At 38.2% G+C, this 21870-nt stretch overlaps 1 protein-coding gene across 1 annotated transcript in view; it reads left to right on the top strand.

Moving 5' to 3' along the window:
* GRIN2C (glutamate ionotropic receptor NMDA type subunit 2C) overlaps positions 1-21870 on the top strand; it is a 166064-nt gene that overhangs the window by 73475 nt on the left and 70719 nt on the right. Inside the window, exons 4-7 of the mRNA XM_053722029.1 lie at positions 10058-10172; positions 10264-10475; positions 11764-11926; positions 17694-17847. Coding sequence (XP_053578004.1) covers positions 10058-10172; positions 10264-10475; positions 11764-11926; positions 17694-17847 — 644 coding nt within the window. The remainder of the gene's footprint in view (positions 1-10057; positions 10173-10263; positions 10476-11763; positions 11927-17693; positions 17848-21870) is intronic.

The following is a 21870-nucleotide window of genomic DNA, read 5'->3' as shown; positions in this document are numbered from 1 at the left end:
GAAAAATAAAAAAACACTAAGCTTACAAAAATAATAAATGAAATTATCAAAAATAAAAACAATTACACCTAATCTAATAGCCCTATAAAATTAAAAACTCCCCCCCAAAATAGAAATACCCCCTAGCCTACAATAAACTACCAATAGACCTTAAAAGGGCCTTTTGCAGAGCATTGCCCTAAGTTAAACAGCTCTTTTACCTATAAAAAATACAAAGTCCCCCCAACAGTAAAATTTACCACCCAACCAACCCCCAAAATAAAAAACCTTACTCTAAAAAAAAACTAAGCTACCCATTGTCCCTAAAGGGGCATTTTTATGGGCATTGCCCTTAAAAGGGCATTCAGCTCTTTTACAATTGCCCAAAGCCCTAATCTAAAAAAAAAACACCCCAAAAAATGAAAAAACAAAACTTACACTAACCCCATTAAATCTACTCATGGTTCCTGAAGTCCAGACATCAATCTTCATCTAGGCAGCGAGAAGTCTTCATCCAGGTGGCGACACCTTCATCCATCTCGGGAAAGACGTCTTCTATCTTTATCCCGGGGGCGCAAACCGGAGTTATCCTGGAAGCCAATCCCATCCTGCGTGGAGCGTCCTCTTCATGCGGTCACCGCCGTACACTGAAGTTGAATGCAAGGTAGCCTTTTTAAAATGGTGCATCTTGCATTCCTATTGGCTGATATGATCAGTTCCTTGATCATAGGAGGTAACTTGGATTGTCTGTGGGCAGGAGCTCACAATTGCTGTTTTTCATCCACTTTCCAGGGGTGGACGACTGTGAATCAGATTTTTGATCAGACAGATATTTCATCCGGGGAGTGGGACTCTCCATCCGGAGGTGTTGTCCGGGTAAACCCTCAAATGGGGGTTTCTGGATTTGGCTTTTGAGGGCGTTTCGGCAGAATGCCAAGTTTCCAAGATATAGTTCAAGGTCTAGTGATCCGCAGACAGTTCTGATAGATGTTCTGGTGGTTTTTCCCTCAATTTCAATCTGGCATCCCTGTTTCCTCCTTTTTCTTCCTCCCACAAGTCATTGCTTGTGTTAATCAGGAGAGAGCATCAATAATTCTGATAGCTCCTGCGTGGCCTCGCAGGACTGGGTATGCAGATATAGATTGCCTCTGAGAAAGGATCTTCTAATTCAGGGTCTTTTCCTTCGGTTTAAGCGTGTTTAAGCGTGGGTTTTCTGAGTCGGTCATTGAGACCATGTTTCTGACTTGTAGCCTGTTTCTTGAAACATTTATTATAAGATATGCCGTAAATGTCCTTACGGTGTGAATCCGTAGGTCAAGATTCTTAGGATTTTTCCCTTTCTTCAGAAAAGGTCTGGAGTTTTGTCAGTCAGTTCTCTGAAGGGTCAGATTTCTGCATTATATTTTCTTGCTGCATAAGTGTCTGGCGGACATGCCAGATGTGCAATTTGTTTTGTCAGGCCATTGTCAGAATCAGGCCTGTGTTTAAGTCTGTTGCTCCTCCTGGGAGCCTTAACTTTTGTTCTTAAAGTTTTGCAGCTAGCTCTTTTTGAGCCATTGCATTCCATAGATATTAAGTTGTTTTCTTGGAAGGTTTTGTTTCTTATTGCTTTCTCTTCTGCTCGTAGAGTGTCTGAGTCGCCTTATCTTATCTTTCATGACGATGAGGCGGTTCTTTGAACTAAGTTAGAATTTTTTTCCAAAGTGGTTTGGACAGAAATTTTAATCAGAAAATTGTTGTTCCTTCTCTTTGTCGAAGTTCTTCTTTCCGGACAACTTGGTGGTTGTGCGAGCTTTAAAATTTTATTTACAGACGACTAAGTAATTTCACCAGTCTTCTGCTCTGTTTTTTGTTTCTCTGGGAAACGTAAGGGTCAGAAAGCTTCTGCTACTTTTCTTTCTCTCTGATTGAGAAGTATAATTGGTTTTGCTTATGAGAATGCTGGCCAACAGTCTCTTGAGAGAATTACAGCTCATTACACTAGGGCTGTCTCTTCTTATTGGATTTTCAAAAAGGAAGCTTCCGTGGAATGGATTTGCAAGGCTGCAATTTGGTCTTCTCTGCATTCCCTGTCCAAATTTTACAAATTGGATTCTTTTGCCTCAGCTGAGTTTCTTTTGGGAGAAAGGTTCTTCAAGCAGTGGTGCCTTCTTTTTAGGTTACCTGTCTTGTCCCTCCCTAATCATCTGTGTCCTCTAGCTTGGGTATTGGATCCAAACAGTAATTGATGATTCCGTGGACTCACCGTATCTTAGGAAAGAAATAGATATTACATAGAAAAATTCAACATTCAAACCTGACCGGTCAGGGGACAGTGTTCATGCCTGTACAGAAAAAATATACATGCAAAATTGTTTGCTAATATGTCAGTTAACAGCAGATAGAGTATTCTACTGATAGAAACCTCTTATATCTTTACATAGCAAGCGTAGGCGTCTCAGTGTACATACATGAATGTAATAAAGATATATTGGTGGGGAACAGTAATCAGACTACTACACATTATTACATTCATGTATGTACACTGAGATGCCTACGTTTGCTATGTAAAGATATAAGAGGTTTCTATCAGTAGAATACTCTATCTGCTGTTAACTGACATATTAGCAAACAATTTTGCATGTATACTTTTTCTGTACAGGCATGAACACTGTCCCCTGACCGGTCAGGTTTGAATGTTGAATTTTTCTATGTAATATCTATCTTTTCAAGGTGACTATATATACTATTTGGGTTTCCTTTGTGCTATTACCTATTAACACATATACTTAGTGATATAGTTAGAGATCACCTTCTCTTCTAGCTATCTAAGCTCCATTTTTTTGGATACACCTTGCGAATATTTTTATGAGCTAAATAAAACTTTTTAAAAAGAGTGCTGAATTCCCTGTCTTTAATCCAGGTATATATATTTTTCCAGGATTTACTCTTTCTTTAAAAACTCACGTATATATATATTTTTATTTATTTTTTTTGCATACAAAGAGAGAAGCACTCTACCAGGAATGAACAACAGCTCATCAGCTAGTTCTATGGCGATTTACCACCCAGGAGCAGCCTCTTTTAAACCAGTGTGCTTTTCACAGAGGAAAATTTTCCTGTAGTATATCAGTCTGATACCACCAAGTAAGGTCAGTCCAGCCCCGAAATACCAGGCAATTCTCCTCTGAACAAGGAACATGACAATCCCAGACGATCATTTCTGCCTCCTATGGGCAAGGAGTCCACCTCTGGTTTCCCCCATCACCCATAGGGAGACCTCCCTAGGGTCATATTAATTTGCATACAAAGAGAGACTAACCGTACTTGGCGGGATCAGACTGATATACTTCAGGAAAGTTTTCCCAGACAATCGTTTTGGCCTCCTATGGGCCTTGTCAGTGAGGTGCAGCCACATTCCTCTAAGCACACTGGGCAAGAAGTCCACGTCTGGTTTCTCCCATCACCCATAGGGAGACCTTCCTAGGGTCATATTAATTTGCATACAAAGGAAGAAGCGCTCTACCAGGAACGAACAACAGCTCATCAGCTAGTTCTATGGCGATTTACCACCCAATAACAGCCTTTTTTAGACCAGTGTGCTTTTCACAGAGGAAATATTCCTGTAGTATATCAATCTGATCCTGCCAAGTAAGGTCAGTCCAGCCCCGAAATACCAGTCAATTCTCCTATGAAGAAGAAGAAACATGACAACCCCAAGAATCATTTCATTTTGTCCTCCTATGGGCCTCGTCAGTGAGGTGCAGCCACATTCCTCTAAGCACACTGGGCAAGGAGTCCACCTCTGGTTTCCCCCATTAACCATAAGGAGACCTCCCTAGGGTCATATTAATTTGCATACAAAGAGAGACTAACCGTACTTGGCAGGATCAGACTGATATACTTCAGGAAAATTTTCCTTTGTGAAAAGCACACAGGTCTAAAAGAGGCTGCTCCTGGGTGTAAAATTTCCAGCTGATGAGCTTTTGTTCATTCCTGGTAGAGCGCTTCTCTCTTCGTATGCAAATTAATATGACCCTGGGGAAGTTTCCCTATGGGTGATGGGGGAAACTAGACGTGGACTCCTTGCCCAGTGTGCTTAGAGGAATGTGGCTGCACCTCACTGACGAGGCCCATAGGAGGCCGAAACGATCGTCTGGGGTCATCATGTTCCTTGTTCAGAGGAGAATTGCCTGATATTTTGGGGCTGGACTGGACTAACCTTACATGGCGGGATCAGACTGATATACTTCAGGAAAGTTTTCATCTGTGAAAAGCATACTGGTCTAAAAGAGGCTGCTCCAGGGTGGTAAATCGCTATAGAACTAGCTAATGAGCTGTTGTTCGTTCCTGGTAGAGCGCTTCTCTCTTCGTATGCAAATATATATATACTGTATATATATATATATATATATATATATATATATATATATATATATATACAGTATATATATTATACATGCATTGTTCTGATGAAGGGGACGTTTTGATTTCTGAAACGTTAAATACATTTTGTCATGTTGGTTGTTAAATCCTGTGAGTTTTTTTCTACATATTTATACATATTTAGCCCTCAGGTATTGAGGGAAACACAACTGACTATTGAATATTGAGGAACAAATTGAAGTGGAACCCGTTCTCCTGTCTTTTGCAGTAAGATAGATTTTTTTTTTGTAAGATAGGCTGTTTCAACTTTCAAGTCAATCCTTACATTTTTTTTTTGTTGTGGAATTTATACTGTGGATATGATCCAAGAAACATCTGTGCCTCCTGAGGATATAGCTGTACCTGAGGCTGACACGGACATTGAGATTAAATAAGCACATTCTGGGACAGTATCCTTTTCTCTGGAGGATACAGAACATATTAGATATGATCCAATTGCACAAATAACAGATGAGACTCCTACCAATCTGTATAACAGATTGACTAAACTCAAAAAAGTTAAGTAGACTTGTCATTACATGGCTGTTTTTTTTACCATCGCAAAAATGTGATCCCTCACGGGTTTAGGATTAAAGACGTTCCCGAGTTTGACCTTATTTAGCTTGATATTGAGGAAGTCTCTATTTTAAAATTATCTTTCATGATTTACACAGAGCATACAATTTTAAAAAACTTTCCAGTTTATTTCTAATATCAAATTTGCGTCATTCTCTTGGATAACAAACTAAATTTGAAAGTTGTTTAACCCCTTAACGACCGAGGACGTGCAGGGTACGTCCTCAAAAAAAAAGGCAGTTAACGCCTGAGGACGTACCCTGCACGTCCTCGGTGTGGAAAGCAGCTGGAAGCGATCCTGCTCCCTTCCAGCTGCTTTCCGGTTATTGCAGTGATGCCTCGATATGGAGGCATCCTGCAATAACCTTTTTAAGCCATCCGGTGGAGAGAGAGCCACTCTGTGGCCCTCTCTGCACCGGAGATCGGTGGCTTACTGCGTTGGTGGGTGGGAGCCGGACCGGGAGGTGGGTGGCGGCCATCGATGGCCCTCGTGATGTGGAGGGGGGCGGGATCGTGGGCGGGGATGCCAGGGGGCGCTGCCAGTACCCAAGATGGCCCCCAATAAGGCAGAGGGGGAGGGTTAGAGAGCGGTTTGGGGGGGATCAGGGAGGTTGGGGGCTAAGGGGGGGATCCTACACAGTAGCATATGTAAATATGCAAAAAAAAATTATTATTTTTTTTTTTTAAAAAAAAAACCTTTTATTTTAGTACTGGCAGACTTTCTGCCAGTACTTAAGATGGCGGGGACAATTGTGGGGTGGGGGAGGGAAGGGATCTGTTTGGGAGGGATCAGGGGGTCTGATGTGTCAGGTGGGAGGCTGATCTCTACACTAAAGCTAAAATTAACCCTGCAAGCTCCCTACAAACTCCCTAATTAACCCCTTCACTGCTAGCCATAATAAACGTGTGATGCGCAGCTGCATTTAGCGGCCTTCTAATTACCAGAAAGCAACGCCAAAGTCATATATGTCTGCTATTTCTGATCAAAGGGGATCCCAGAGAAGCATTTACAACCATTTGTGCCATAATTGCACAAGCTGTTTGTAAATAATTTCAGTGAGAAACCTACAATTGTGAAAAATTTTACTTTTTTTTTTTTAATTTGATCGCATTTGGCGGTAAAATGGTGGCATGAAATATACCAAAATGGGCCTAGATCAATACTTTGGGTTGTCTACTACACTACACTAAAGCTAAAATGAACCATACAAGCTCCCTACAAGCTCCCTAATTAACCCCTGCACTGCTGGGCATAATACACGTGTGGTGCGCAGCGGCATTTAGCGGCCTTCTAATTACCAAAAAGCAATGCCAAAGCCATATATGGCTGCTATTTCTGAACAAAGGGGATCCCAGAGAAGCATTTACAACCATTTGTGCCATAATTGCACAAGCTGTTTGTAAATGATTTCAGTGAGAAACCTAAAATTGTGAAAAATATAAAGTTTTTTTTAATTTGATTGCATTTGGCGGTGAAATGGTGGCATGAAATATACCAAAATGGGCCTTGATCAATACTTGGGGTTGTCTACTACACTACACTAAAGCTAAAATTAACCCTACAAGCTCCCTAAAAGCTCCCTAATTAACCCCTTAACTGCTGGGCATAATACACTTGTGGTGCGCAGTGGCATTTAGCGGCCTTCTAATTACCAAAAAGCAACGCCAAAGCCATATATGTCTGCTATTTGTGAACAAAGGGGATCCCAGAGAAGCGTTTACAACCATTTATGCCATAATTGCACAAGTTGTTTGTAAATAATTTCAGTGAGAAACCGAAAGTTTGTGAAAAAATTTGTGAAAAAGTTAACAATTTTTTGTATTTGATCGCATTTGGCGGTGAAATGGTGGCATGAAATATACCAAAATGGGCCTAGATCAATACTTTGGGATGTCTACTAAAAAAAATATATATATATACCAGAACAGTTTGTAGCTCAGCTCCACTGTCAGGTGCAGGCCAAAAAAGGGTGCTGTAATCCCTTTAGTGGATTTATTGTGAAAAAAAAAAATATATACATGTCAAGGGATATTCAGGTTCCTGACATATATCAGTGTCCCAATGTAACTAGCGCTAATTTTGAAAAAAAGGGGATTGGAAATAGCAAAGTGCTACTTGTACTTATTGCCCTATAACTTGCAAAAAAAGCAAAGAACATAAAAACATTGGGTATTACTAAACTCAGGACAAAATTTAGAAACTATTTAGCATGGGTGTTTTTTGGTGGTTGTAGATGTGTAACAGATTTTGGGGGTCAAAGTTAGAAAAAGTGTGTTTTTTTCAATTTTTCCTCATATTTTATAATTTTTTTTATAGTAAATTATAAGATATGATGAAAATAATGGTATCTTTAGAAAGTCCATTTAATGGCGAGAAAAACGGTATATAATGTGTGGGTACAGTAAATGAGTAAGAGAAAAATTACAGCTAAACACAAACACTGCAGAAATGTAAAAATAGCCTTGGTCCCAAACGTACAGAAAATGGAAAAGTGCTGTGGTCATTAAGGGGTTAAAATTGTATGCTCTGTGTAAATCATGAAAGAAAATGTTTGGGTTTCATGTCCCTTTAAGTGAAAGGGGATAGGCAATATAATTGTTTACAGGGGGAACTGTATAGGACAGAATTAACTGCATTTAAGTCTGTCAAAACAAGTTACAGCAAGGGAAAGTTTAGCTAAGATATGTGCTTCCATAGGATGAGACATTTTAGGCAAATAAGATTTGACACAGTAGACTCTCATGATGGGGACTCTTCAGAGACTTACCGCAATTGCATTGATTTCCTACTCCAACCCGTAGTACAAGACACTAGCACCTAGATTGCGAGTTTTGTGTTACAGTGCTGTATGGCTTTTAACGCTGAAAAATTGGCCAGTACGCTGGAATGGCCAGGAATGCATATTACTAGTCGTGTCGGTATAGCTATACCGCAAGCATTTTAGCCTGTAATGCAACGTCCATTCTGCACTAAAAAAAAAGACGTTTGAGTGCAGGATTTTCCATAGTGCCGTATTATGGGCTGTGCGGTCTGGCTAAAATGCTTGCGTTATAGCCTATACCGACACAATCCATACCAACATCTGAGAGCAGTAGTTATGAATTTTGCAAGAAAAAAAAAAATGTTTCACAAAACTCATAACTAAAATGTTACAAAGTACACTAACACCCATAAACTACCTATTAAACCGCCACCCTCCCGCATTGCAAATACTATATTAAACCTATTAACCCCTAATCTGCCACCCACCCACATCGCGACTATTAAATACATTTATTAACTTCTAATCTGCCGCCCCCATCACCAACACTATTTAAATATATTAACCCCTAAACCGCCGCTCCCTGTCATCGCTGACACTAATAAAAGTTATTAACCCCTAATCCGCCGCTCCCCGACATCACCAACACCTAAATAAACCTATTAACCCCTAAACCACTGGCCCCCACATCGCCAACACTATAATAAAGTATTAACCCCTAAACCTCCAGCCCCCCACATCGTAACTACTTAACTAAACCTATTAACCCCTAGACCGCCGCCCCCCCCCACATTTCAAAACACTAAATTAAAATATTAACCCCTAAACCTAACACACACCCCTAACTTTAAATTAAAAATACAATATAACTATATTTAAATAAATAAAAACTTAACTGTGGAATAAAAAATAAACCTAACATTAAACTATAAATTAACCTAACATAACTATTCTAAAAAAATAAAAAAATACTACCAATAAAATTTAAAAAACCTAACACTATGAAAAAAATTAAAAAATCTAAAATTTCAAAAAATAAACACTAAATTACGAAAAATAAAAAAACACTAAGCTTACAAAAATAATAAATGAAATTATCAAAAATAAAAACAATTACACCTAATCTAATAGCCCTATAAAATTAAAAACTCCCCCCCCAAAATAGAAATACCCCCTAGCCTACAATAAACTACCAATAGACCTTAAAAGGGCCTTTTGCAGAGCATTGCCCTAAGTTAAACAGCTCTTTTACCTATAAAAAATACAAAGTCCCCCCAACAGTAAAATTTACCACCCAACCAACCCCCAAAATAAAAAACCTTACTCTAAAAAAAAACTAAGCTACCCATTGTCCCTAAAGGGGCATTTTTATGGGCATTGCCCTTAAAAGGGCATTCAGCTCTTTTACAATTGCCCAAAGCCCTAATCTAAAAAAAAAACACCCCAAAAAATGAAAAAACAAAACTTACACTAACCCCATTAAATCTACTCATGGTTCCTGAAGTCCAGACATCAATCTTCATCTAGGCAGCGAGAAGTCTTCATCCAGGTGGCGACACCTTCATCCATCTCGGGAAAGACGTCTTCTATCTTTATCCCGGGGGCGCAAACCGGAGTTATCCTGGAAGCCAATCCCATCCTGCGTGGAGCGTCCTCTTCATGCGGTCACCGCCGTACACTGAAGTTGAATGCAAGGTAGCCTTTTTAAAATGGTGCATCTTGCATTCCTATTGGCTGATATGATTCTTCAATTTCAAATCAGCCAATAGGATGAGAGCTTCTGAAATTCTATTGGCTATTCAAAATGCATTTGTTATATATGCAAAGCTACTGTATTTACTGGTCCTTTAATAATGGGGGGGATTTTTGTGTTGGGGTTATAACAGTTAGGGAGTTAACAGGGGGTACATTTTGGAATTTTGGAAGTTTCACATCAAATGACATTGGATTTAAAAGAAAATATTGTTTTAGAATAAATGTATTTTATTTTCCCAATTTTCTCAACTCATATTTATTTCTCTAATCTTCTCAGTCTCCAATATTCTTTTTCATTTACCTCCTCTGCTATCCTGCTGTCCTCCATCTTTCTCACCTACAAACTCTCATTTTCTCACCTTCACGCTCTTATTTTCTCACTTACAAGCTCTAATTTTCTCACCTACACACTCTCATTTTCTCACCTACACCATCTCATTTTCTCACACTACTAATTCCTTAATCTCTCTTCACTGTTTTTTTCTTATTTAATTCCCTTCTTTCCCTTCTCTATTCCTCTCTCTTCTGTCCCTTAAACGTCCTTCCTCGTCTACTCTCTCACTCATTCTGTCTCATTTTAGGCATATGCTGAATACTGTATGGCAGGAGAGGGACCTTTCATTCAATGCCCAGGGATTCTTGCTTGATCCATCTATGTTGGTAATCACCCTGACCCCTCAACGAGTGTGGGAGGAGGTGAGAGTCCTATTATAGTATAATACATAATTTGTGGGTTTTGTATCAATAACCTCTACTGACCTCTACTGTTCATATCCTTGACCAACAGGTGGGCCGATGGGATCATGGCATAATTCAGATGAAGTACCCAGTATGGCCACGCTATGGAGCTGGTCAGCAGCTCGTTGGAGACTCTTGTCACCTTACTGTAGCCACCCTGGAGGAAAGACCTTTTGTCATTGTAGAGAAGACAGATCCGGTGACTGGAAACTGTGTCAGAAATACTGTGCCATGTCGGAAGCAGAGCAACCTGACACTGAGGTATATGGGAGTAAATGGAGGGTAATACAATCAGGTGAGGAGTACATCAAAGAGGGTGGAAAATAAATCTGACATTCCTATTACAGAACAAACATGTCTCCTCCAGTCTCCTAAGCTTCCGTATTATATAGGTGTTTATTTATATATTAATTTGTGGGGTTAGCAAGCATTTTACTTCTTTATTGTGTAGCTTATTCTTTGTCTGATAGACATTATTTAATTTTATTACCCTGTTGGTAAAGTAGCTTTTTCCCACAATAGCTGGCTCTGCTTCCTACAAGCTACAAAGTAGGACAATGTCAGTCCAAAAGTGGATCCAGGAACAAAAGTAGGATAGTATAAGCCAACCAAGAGCCCCCATATATATTTAGGGAGGCAAACCCACTGGCAGCATGCAATTGGTTTAGAAAAGTGATGAGACTCTGATTTAAAATTTATATAATTTTCCAGTCAAGAAAATCCAAGAGTTGTCAGCGAAGACAAGATCATAAACAGCCAAAACAGGTGACAGGCAAAAGGACTAAGAAGAGACAAGGTCAGTTCAGGCAAGGATCAGTTACCAAAGGTTCCATCCAAATCATCAAGCAAAGACAGGTCATGGTGCAAATATAGATCAAGTTCAGGTAGGAATTTTGTAGCTTAGTTCAGAGCAGTCAAACAGAAGGCAAAAGCATATCAAGTTCAGGCAGGGTCAAATAATAAAACAACGCTTTATCAATGAAATGATAGTCATTTGAAATGACAGTGGGTTCGTTTGATGACAAAGGGGCACATTTATCAAAGACTGCTGCTCCATAACTTGTCTGCCTGCTCTGAAGACGTGGACAGAAATCAACCTGATCGGAAACAATCGGGTTGATTGACACCCCCTGCTAGCGGCCGATTCGCTGTAGCGTTTTCTGTCGGCATTTATCGATGTGCGGCGGACATGATACGCTACTTTGTATCATGTCTAGTCGCACAATGATAAATATGCCCCATGTGGTGTAAAAATGTCGATACCCATGGAAAAATCACAATCGATGCTAACACAAAACAAGGCCTCTTATTGTAGAACATATCACGCTTCAATTTTGCTTCCTATTTAGTCATTTTAATACCTGTATCTGAATATTCAATTCCTATTAAGTAGAATTAATTAAAGCAACGGTGTCCTGGAAACTTGGAAAATGAAAAAAGCCATCATAAAGTACCTAGAGACTTTGATACAACAATTATAAGATGTATGTGAATATTTGGTACAAAAGTGACGCTTTATGTTATTTATTTTTTGTCTCACAATATCCAGTAGCTCTGGGGAACCTTACTCCAAGCTTTGCTGTAAAGGATTCTGCATTGATATACTGAAGAAGTTGGCCAAGACCGTAAAGTTCTCTTATGATCTGTACCTGGTGACCAATGGCAAACATGGAAAGCGTGTGCGAGGTGTGTGGAATGGGATGATTGGAGAGGTGAGATACCAATGAGTGATAAGCAAGATCTATATCTCATCAACATTATACTTAAGCGGTCAAAGCAATATGCACATCAGAAGAAATTGTTATTCAATAAAGTCTAGAATGGCTATGGTGCGACAATAGTTTAATGGGTGATTTAAGTACCTATCCAGTTTAAAGGGCCATTAAATACATTAAAATTGTTTAACAAATGCATAATAAAAAGACAATGCAATATGACTTACTCGGAAATACAGTGAATCACAGACTCATATATGTATACATTGTGAACTCTTACACATGCTTAGGGGAACCTGAGGCGACGTGTGCATATAAATAGAATGTACACAATTTGGTACTGGAAGTAAATTGGAAAGTTAAATGCATGCACTATCTGAGTCATGAGACTTTAATTGGAAAGTTAAATGCATGCACTATCTGAGTCATGAGAGTTTAATTGGAAAGTTAAATGCATGTGCTATCTGAGTCACGAGAGTTTAATTGGAAAGTTAAATGCATGTGCTATCTGAGTCACGAGAGTTCAATTGGAAAGTTATATACATGTGCTATCTGAGTCATGAGAATTTAATTGGAAAGTTAAATACATGTGCTATCTGAGTCATGAGAGTTTAATTAGAAAGTTAAATACATGTGCTATCTGAGTCACAAGAGTTTAATTGGAAAGGTAAATACATGTGCTATCTGAGTCACAAGAGTTTAATTGGAAAGGTAAATACATGTGTTATCTGAGTCACAAGAGTTTAATTGGAAAGGTAAATACATGTGCTATCTGAGTCACAAGAGTTTAATTGGAAAGGTAAATACATGTGTTATCTGAGTCATGAGAGTTTAATTGGAAAAATAAATAAATGTGCTATCTGAGTCATGAGAGTTTAATTGGAACGTTAAATACATGTGCTATCTGAGTCATCAGAGTTTAATTGGAAAGTTAAAAACATGTGCTATCTGAGTCATGAGAGTTTAGTTAGAAAGTTAAATACATGTGCTATCTGAGTCACGAGAGTTTATTTGGAAAGGTATCTGAGTCATAAACATTTCAATGGAAAGTTAAATGCATGCGCTGAGTCATGCGAGTTTCATTGGAAAGTTAAATTAATGCGCCGAGTCATGAGAGTTTGATTGGAAAGTTAAATGCATACACAATCTGAGTCATGAGAGTTTAAATGGAAGTTAAATACATGTGCTATCTGAGTCACAAGAGTTTAATTGGAAAGTTAAATGCATGTGCTATCTGAGTCACGAGAGTTTAATGGGAAAGTTAAATACATGTGCTATCTGAGTCATCAGAGTTTAATTGGAAAGTTAAAAACATGTGCTATCTGAGTCATGAGAGTTTAGTTAGAAAGTTAAATACATGTGCTATCTGAGTCACGAGAGTTTATTTGGAAAGGTAAATACATGCGCTATCTGAGTCATGAGAGTTTAATTGGAAAAATAAATACATGTGCTATCTGAGTCATGAGAGTTTAATTGGAACGTTAAATACATGTGCTATCTGAGTCATGAGAGTTTAATTGGAAAGTTAAATGCATGTGCTATCTGAGTCATGAGTGTTTAATTGGAAAGTTAAATGCATGCACTGAGTCATGAGAGTTTAATTGGAAAGTTAAATGCATGCACTTTCTGAGTCATGAGAGTTTAATTGGAAAGTTAAATGCATGCGCTATCCGAGTCATGAGTGTTTAATTGGAAAGTTAAATGCATTTGCTATCTGAGTCATGAGAGTTTAATTGGAAAGTTAAATGCATGTGCTATCTGAGTCATGAGTGTTTAATTGGAAAGTTAAATGCATGCGCTATCTGAGTCATGAGTGTGCTATCTGAGTCATGAGTGTTTAATTGGAAAGTTAAATGCATGCACTGAGTCATGAGAGTTTAATTGGAAAGTTAAATGCATGTGCTATCTGAGTCATGAGAGTTTAATTGGAAAGTTAAATGCATGTGCTATCTGAGTCATGAATGTTTAATTGGAAAGTTGAATGCATGTGCTATCTGAGTCATGAGAGTTTAATTGGAAAGTTAAATGCATGTGCTATCTGAGTCATGAGAGTTTAATTGGAAAGTTAAATGCATGTGCTATCTGAGTCATGAGTGTTTAATTGGAAAGTTAAATGCATGCACTGAGTCATGAGAGTTTAATTGGAAAGTTAAATGCATGCAATGAGTCATGAGAGTTTAATTGGAAAGTTAAATGCATGCGCTAACTGAGTCATGAGAATTTAATTGGAAAGTTAAATGCATGCGCTAACTGAGTCATGAGAATTTAATTGGAAAGTTAAATGCATGCGCCAACTGAGTCAGGAGGCTTTAATTTTGACTTTTGAATTTGAGTTTCCTTGAACATAAATAGCATACTTTTATTTGCATTAAACATGCTTTAGTGCTTTCAAATGCCCTTAAAATAAATGCAACAATGAATTACTCTCTCAGCACACCCATTTCCGGTTAATGCAATGAAACGGCAGACAAGGTAATGATGTATGGGACGCTAATAAATGTTAAGGCAGACAAGGTACTAATGCATTGGAGCTCTTATAATCTAAAAAGGGCCCAAAATGTAAGCACAAGTTAAACACATGGCCCAGATTACAAGTGGAGAAACAAAAAATGAATGCTATGGTGCCAGATTACAAGTGCCGCGCTATCAGATTTTTTCACAGGCGGTTACGACACGTATTACAAGCTGAAAGTTAGTAGTTAGTGAAAGATAGTAAGCAAGTTAAACCCGATGCGCACTAATTTCAGGACTTTGGATATCGCGACCATGTTAACTCCTTCTCCCCATAGACTTCAATGGAGCGTACTAACCCGACACCCCGTTAGACCAACTGTGGTAAAGCCGAACGTTGTTATGAATATTTTACATTCCAATGTTCTTCACATAAAAGAAAATGTTATTTTTAAATATTTATTTCTATAGATATGATGTTTTTTTAAATATATATATATAGAAATATATTTAATAAATATATATATACAGGTATATATACATACATATAGCTAGCTGTACAGCTAGCTTCTGGTAGTGCATTACTGCTCCATCAAAAACGGATATCAAGAGAATGAAGCAAATTTGATGTTACAAGTAAACTGTAAACTTCTTGTTGTTAAGAGTGAGAAGTTGAACTTAAACTCCTGCAGCGAACAGGTTTTCTGCTGCCATTTAATGCCACTTATTTTAGTGTTTTTGGTAATTTGTGTATGATATATATATATGAAGCATAATTCAAGTCCAAACAATAAATATTAGCACTCACTGAATTACCAAAAGCTGAAATAAAGCGTTTACCAGTATTTATAGGTTTCCCGTGCCAAGTTGGAAGTCACAACCACATAGTCAATTAGTTTAGTTATGGGTGTGGGCATGCTTTAAATTATGTGTGGCTATGTGGTTGTGACATAACAAAAACAAAGTTTATAGTTAACTTGTAAACATTATGTGACTCTAGTATAATATAAGTAATGTTTTAGCTTTTGATAATCCAGTGAGCAGGGATCAAGTCCTACAAAAAAAGTGTGGGAACTCCACCAAGACTTCCACCCTCACAATTAATATTGTTTTATATATATATACACATACTGTATTTATATGTATATAATCTATACACTTTGGTTAATGAAAGCAAATTAAAACCAATGAAGGGTTGAATGGTTGCCTTTGGGTCTGAGATAATGCCCATTATTAGAGGATCTCACTATCCCTCTAACCAGACTGTGATCCAGTTCCTCCTACCAGCAGCAGCAGTGTTTACTGAAGCTTTTCTGTTCTCTGTCCAGAGGGAACTTAATTCCTCCTGCAAAAATAGTGCAGGAACTTGGTTCCCATGCGTTCCCGCTCGACTTGACCCCTGCCCGTGAGTGCTTATATTATTTGGAATTCATAACTAAGCATTGTTAAATTAAAAAATGAACACTTTGTAGTTATTTTTTCAGATTTCCAATTAAAAATATTTCAACATGGAGAAGTAGACAATTGGCCCTTTATAGGTTAAACATGTTCACATACAAACTCGGGATGGATGTCAAATGTTCACATCTTAATAACATAAATCAAATACATAACCAATTTAACTATTTTTGTAAGATTTGAAGTAACTCCTAATTCTAAAGGGAGTACAAATTGCAGATAAATTTGTGTTTCTGTTCAAACGTTATAAAAATTAAAAAATCTGCATTTTGCAAAATGTCAGCTTTAATGTAACAGTGATGGAAAATAGGAATCCTGGAACCGAGTCTTGGACACTTTTAGACCGATAATGATTTTTTTCTCTATAATTATGCCAAGTACATCTGCTCCAAAGTAGCTAATTTATCACATCTACGGGCTAAACTGTCCTGATAACGAAAAAGTGTATTGTGGTGCCAAACGTGCATCATTTAATCTCCTTGCCATGTGTTACGAAGAGAGACTTGATTCTTTTAACGCATGCAGCCAAGCTCTTAATTTATGTAGCCTTCAGCATATAGGAAAGCAACATCAATATGTTGATGAGTCTTTAATGTTATATACTTATATAGTTTATCCTAATGGGCTAGATTACAAGTGGCGCGTTAATGTTTGCACCCAAACGATATTGGATATTTATATAAATATTTATTTTAAAAAGTTATAAGAGGTCAAAGGTATATGGTATATGACAAGGTGTTTGACTGCAAAGGGCTATATTATATGTACATACATAATATAAATTTCTAAATACGTGTATGTATGTATATATATATATATATATGTGTATGTGTACTCCATGTATTTATGTGTATATTTACATACATATATTGGATTATTTGCAGACAAATACCTGAAAACATGAACAATCATATTTATTTAATATTAATTTAATAATGTGCTTTACTGTGTAGTTACTGTACATATTTCACAATCTAATGTTCTTCATATACAGGAAAATGTTATTTTTATTTAAATAAATATTTATATTTATATATCTGTATATATATTCCTATAGATACCCTGCCCACACTTAACAATGCACAAGCAATGCTTATGTAATCCAACCCCCTGCTAGTTGGCAGCCAATCGGCTGCTAGCAGTAGAATGCAGTCATCCAGATCGGATCGGGATGATTGACTTGTGGTGGACAGGTTAAGCAGCAGCAGTCTAAAGACCACTGCTATTTGACTATAGTTTCACTGCCTTGTAAAAAGCCCAATGTCTTTAATGAGAGCTGTAAGCATTGAAGGAAAAACAATAACATGATAAATAGTAAACTATAGTAACAAGATAGGTTAAGTAGTACTAATGGTAAGTAATGTTTGTATCTGACTGCTTGATATTATACAAACCAAGTACAATGTTTCACATCTAGATACATGATTCTCAGAGGTATTATTCACACATCTATGCTATATATTGATATCTAGAGAGTTTAAGTGTTTTTAAACGTGTATGATTGAATAGTTAAACCAATAAAGATAAAGTATGAATGGTTAAAAATCTTTCCTGTATTATTCAGTGAGAATTCTTCCTAAATAATTACAGGGGTAAAGCACTCTTTTTTTGTTACAGACTTTGTAACTCATTTATCTATGATGAATAGTAAACCTGTTACTGTAGCAGTTCCCGGCAGTTTAATGTTCCTTTAAAGTCCAGTAAATACTGGGAGAATTTGAACTGGATATCCTCCTTTTTACTATCCTACATCACTTGAAAGTGATTCAGCATGTACAGAAATGTCATTTTAAGCTTCTAGTTTTCTTTCCAATTGCACTACTGAAGCCTTCATCTCACTATTGTTTTTCCATAGGTTTATTACCAGCGAGCTCACCTTGCTATTGGCTCTCTCACTATTAATGAGGAACGCTCGGAGATAGTAGATTTTTCTGTTCCGTTTGTGGAAACTGGAATAAGTGTTTTGGTATCTCGTAGCAATGGAACGGTTTCCCCCTCTGCCTTCTTGGGTAAGATAAGAAGAGCCCTGTTCTTAAAACACCATGTGTATATATATATATATATATATATATATATATTTATATATATACACACATACATATATATAAATATATATATACAGTATTTCACAAAAGTGAGTACACCCCTCCCATTTTTGTACATATTTTATTATATCTTTTCATGTGATAACACTGAAGAAATGACACTTTGCTACAATTTAAAGTAGTGAGTGTATAACCTGTATAACATTGTAAATTTGCTGTCCCCTCAAAATAACTCAACACACAGCCATTAATGTCTAAACCGTTGGCAACAAAAGTGAGTACACCCCTAAGTGGAAATGTCCAGATTGGGCCCAATTAGCCATTTCCCTCCCCGGTGTCATGTGACTCGTAAGTGTTACAAGGTTTTAGGCGTGAATGGGGAGCAGGTTTTGTTAAATTTGGTGTTATCGCTCTCACAGTCTCTCATACTGGTCACTGGAAGTTCAATATGGCACCTCATAGAAAATAACTCTCTGAGGATCTGAAAAAAAGAATTGTTGCTCTACATAAAGATGTCCTAAGCTATAAGAAGATTGCCAAGACCCTGAAACTGAGCTGCAGCACGGTGGGCAAGACTATACAGCGGTTTTACAGGACAGGTACCACTCATAACAGGCCTCGACATAGTCGACCAAAGGAGTTGAGTGCACATGCTCAGCGTCATATCCAGAGGTTGTCTTTGGGAAATAGACATATGAGTGCTGCCAGCAGTGCTGCAGAGGTTGAAGGAGTGGGGGTTCAGCCTGCCAGTGCTCAGACCATACGCCGCACACTGCACCAAATTTGTCTGCATGGCTGTCGTCCAGAAGGAAGCCACTGCTAAAAATGATGCACAAGAAAGCCTGCAAACAGTTTGCTGAAGACAAGCAGACTAAGGACATGGATTACTGGAATCATATCCTGTGGTCCGATGAGACAAAGATAAACTTATTTGGTTCAGATAGTGTCATGCGTGTGTGGCGGCAACCAGGTGAGGAGTACAAAAAAAGTGTCTTGCCTACAGTCAAGCATGGTGTTGGGAGTGTCATGTTCTGGGCCTGCATGAGTGCTGCTGGCACTGGGGAGCTACAGTTCATTGAGGGAACCATGAATGCCAACATGTACTGTGACATACTGAAGCAGAGCATGATCCCCTCCCTTCAGAGACTGGGCCACAGGGCAATATTCCAACATGATAACTACCCCAAACACACCTCCAAGATGACCACTGCCTTGCTAAAGAAGCTGAGGGTAAAGGTGATGGACTGGCCAAGCATGTCTCCAGACCTAAACCCTATTGAGCATCTGTGGGGCATCCTCAAAAGGAAGGTGGATAGTGCAAGGTCTCTAACATCCACCAGCTCTGTGAAGTTGTCATGGAGGAGTGGAAGAGGACTCCAGTGGCAACCTGTGAAGCTCTGGTGAACTCCATGCCCAAGAGGGTTAAGGCAGTGCTGGAAAATAATGGTGGCCACACAAAATATTGACACTTTGGGCCCAATTTGGACATTTCAACTTAGGGGTGTACTCACTTTTGTTGCCAACGGTTTAGACATTTATGGCTATGTGTGGAGTTATTTTGAGGGGAAAGCAAATTTACACTATTATACAGGCTGTACACTCACTACTTTACATTATAGCAAAGTGTCATTTCTTCAGTGTTGTCACATGAAAAAATATAATAAAATATTTACATAAATGTGAGGGGTGTACTCACTTTTGTGAGATACTGTATATACATATACAGTTGCAAGAAAAAGTATGTAAACCCTTTGGAATGATATGGATTTCTGCACAAATTGGTCATAAAATGTGATCTGATCATCATCTAAGTCACAACAATAGACAATCACAGTCTGCTTAAACTAATAACACACAAAGAATGAAATGTTGTTATGTTTTTATTGAACACACCATTTAAACATTCACAGTGCAGGTGGAAAAAGTATGTGAACCCCTAGACTAATGACATCTCCAAGAGCTAATTGGAGTGAGATGTCAGCCAACTGGAGTCCAATCAATGAGATGAGATTGGAGGTGTTGGTTACAGCTGCCATGCCCTATAAAAAACACAAACTTGTTCTGGGTTTGCTTTTCACAAGAAGCATTGCCTGATGTGAATGATGCCTCCCACAAAAGAGCTCTCAGAAGACCTACGATTAAGAATTGTTGACTTGCATAAAGCTGGAAAGGGTTATAAAAGTATCTCCAAAAGCCTTGCTGTTCATCAGTCCACGGTAAGACAAATTGTCTATAAATGGAGAAAGTTCAGCACTGCTGCTACTCTCCCTAGAAGTGGCCGTCCTGTAAAGATGACTGCAAGAGCACATTGCAGACTGCTCAATGAGGTGAAGAAGAATCCTAGAGTGTCAGCTAAAGACTTACAAAAGTCACTGGCAAATGCTAACATCCCTGTTAGCAAATCTACAATACGTAAAACACTAAACAAGAATGGATTGAATGGCATAAACAGAAGAAAATACGCCTTCTGAAGTGGCCCAGTCAGAGTCCTGACCTCAACCCGATTGAGATGCTGTGGCATGACCTCAAGAAAGCGATTCACACCAGACATCCCAAGAATATTACTGAACTGAAACAGTTCTGTAAAGAGGAAGGGTCAAGAATTACTCCTGACCGTTGTGCACGTCTGATCTGCAACTACAGGAAATGTTTGGTTGAAGTTATTGATGCCAAAGGAGGTTCAACCAGTTATTAAATCCAAGGGTTCACATACTTTTTCCACCTGCACTGTGAATGTTTACATGGTGTGTTCATTCTTTGTGTGTTATTAGTTTAAGCAGACTGTGATTGTCTATTGTTGTGACTTAGATGATGATCAGATCACATTTTATGACCAATTTGTGCAGAAATCCATATCATTCCAAAGGGTTCACATACTTTTTCTTGCAACTGTATATATATATATATATATATATATATACACATCATAATATATTTTATCAAGAATTGCAATTACAAAGCATACAGAATATATGTTTTATAGGCATTCAAAACTATAATTTTATTAGCACATTTGCAGGGTTTAACTGTGATTTGAGTATCTTTATCTTGTCACCCTTGCTGATAACAATTAAGGACAGATGGAAACAACAATACATATGGAGGCACTACAGCGGGGGGGGGGGGGGGGAATAGAAAAATACAATTTTCATAGGACAAAAGTACAGAAAAAGCAGGAAAAATAAGTTAAATAAATGTATGAAAATTCTTCAATGTGTTCCTTATTTTGTATTGTATGAACAGAAAGCATCATTTATGCTTTATTTACGCTCTATAAAACCCCTCCCACCTCACTGGTAAACTAGTCTGACATATAGCCAAGCAAAGACATAGGAAAAAGTTATAGGAGTAGGGAAAAAGTTGTGCAAACAAAAAATTAACCAACACCAGAAATTAATTTATCAGGTGAGCATAAATAATGTTTTCTTTCATACCAGTGGTGAGAGTCCATGATACAATACACCTGGGAACAAATACCCAAGCTGTGGAGTAATGAAAAATATGGGCGGGATGAAAATAACCTTTTTTTCTTCATAAATGGAAAGAGTCCACAGCTGCATTCATTACTTTTGGGAAATAAGAACCTGGCCACCAGGAGGAGGCAAAGACACCCCAGCCAAAAGTTAAATACTCCTCCCACTCCCCTCATCCCCAGTCATTCTTTGCCTTTCGTCCCAGGGGGTTGGCAGAGAAGTGTCAGAAGTTTTCGATAGTCTCTTATGGAGGGTAGTACTCTTCGGCATGGGACTGGAGTTTTAAGTAGTCCTATCAGCCTCTCAGTGAGAGCATGGATGAAAGTTAGAGCCTGGAGATGCAGGGAGAGTCTTTCTGCGAAACCATCCCAACTCATATTAACAGCTCCACAAGCAATCAGCATTGACGAGTTTCCCTACCTGCTTTCTTTTTTTAAGTTCATGGCAGAGGCGACGCTATTATCTGTCACACTTGAAGGGCGGTGTTCCTGTTCCGCGGCGTAGATTCCGGTAA

This window comes from Bombina bombina, chromosome 1 (genome assembly GCF_027579735.1).
Source record: "Bombina bombina isolate aBomBom1 chromosome 1, aBomBom1.pri, whole genome shotgun sequence".
NCBI lineage: Eukaryota > Metazoa > Chordata > Amphibia > Anura > Bombinatoridae > Bombina > Bombina bombina.
Note: the sequence above shows the minus strand (reverse complement) of the source record. Positions and strands in the feature narration are given on the sequence as shown.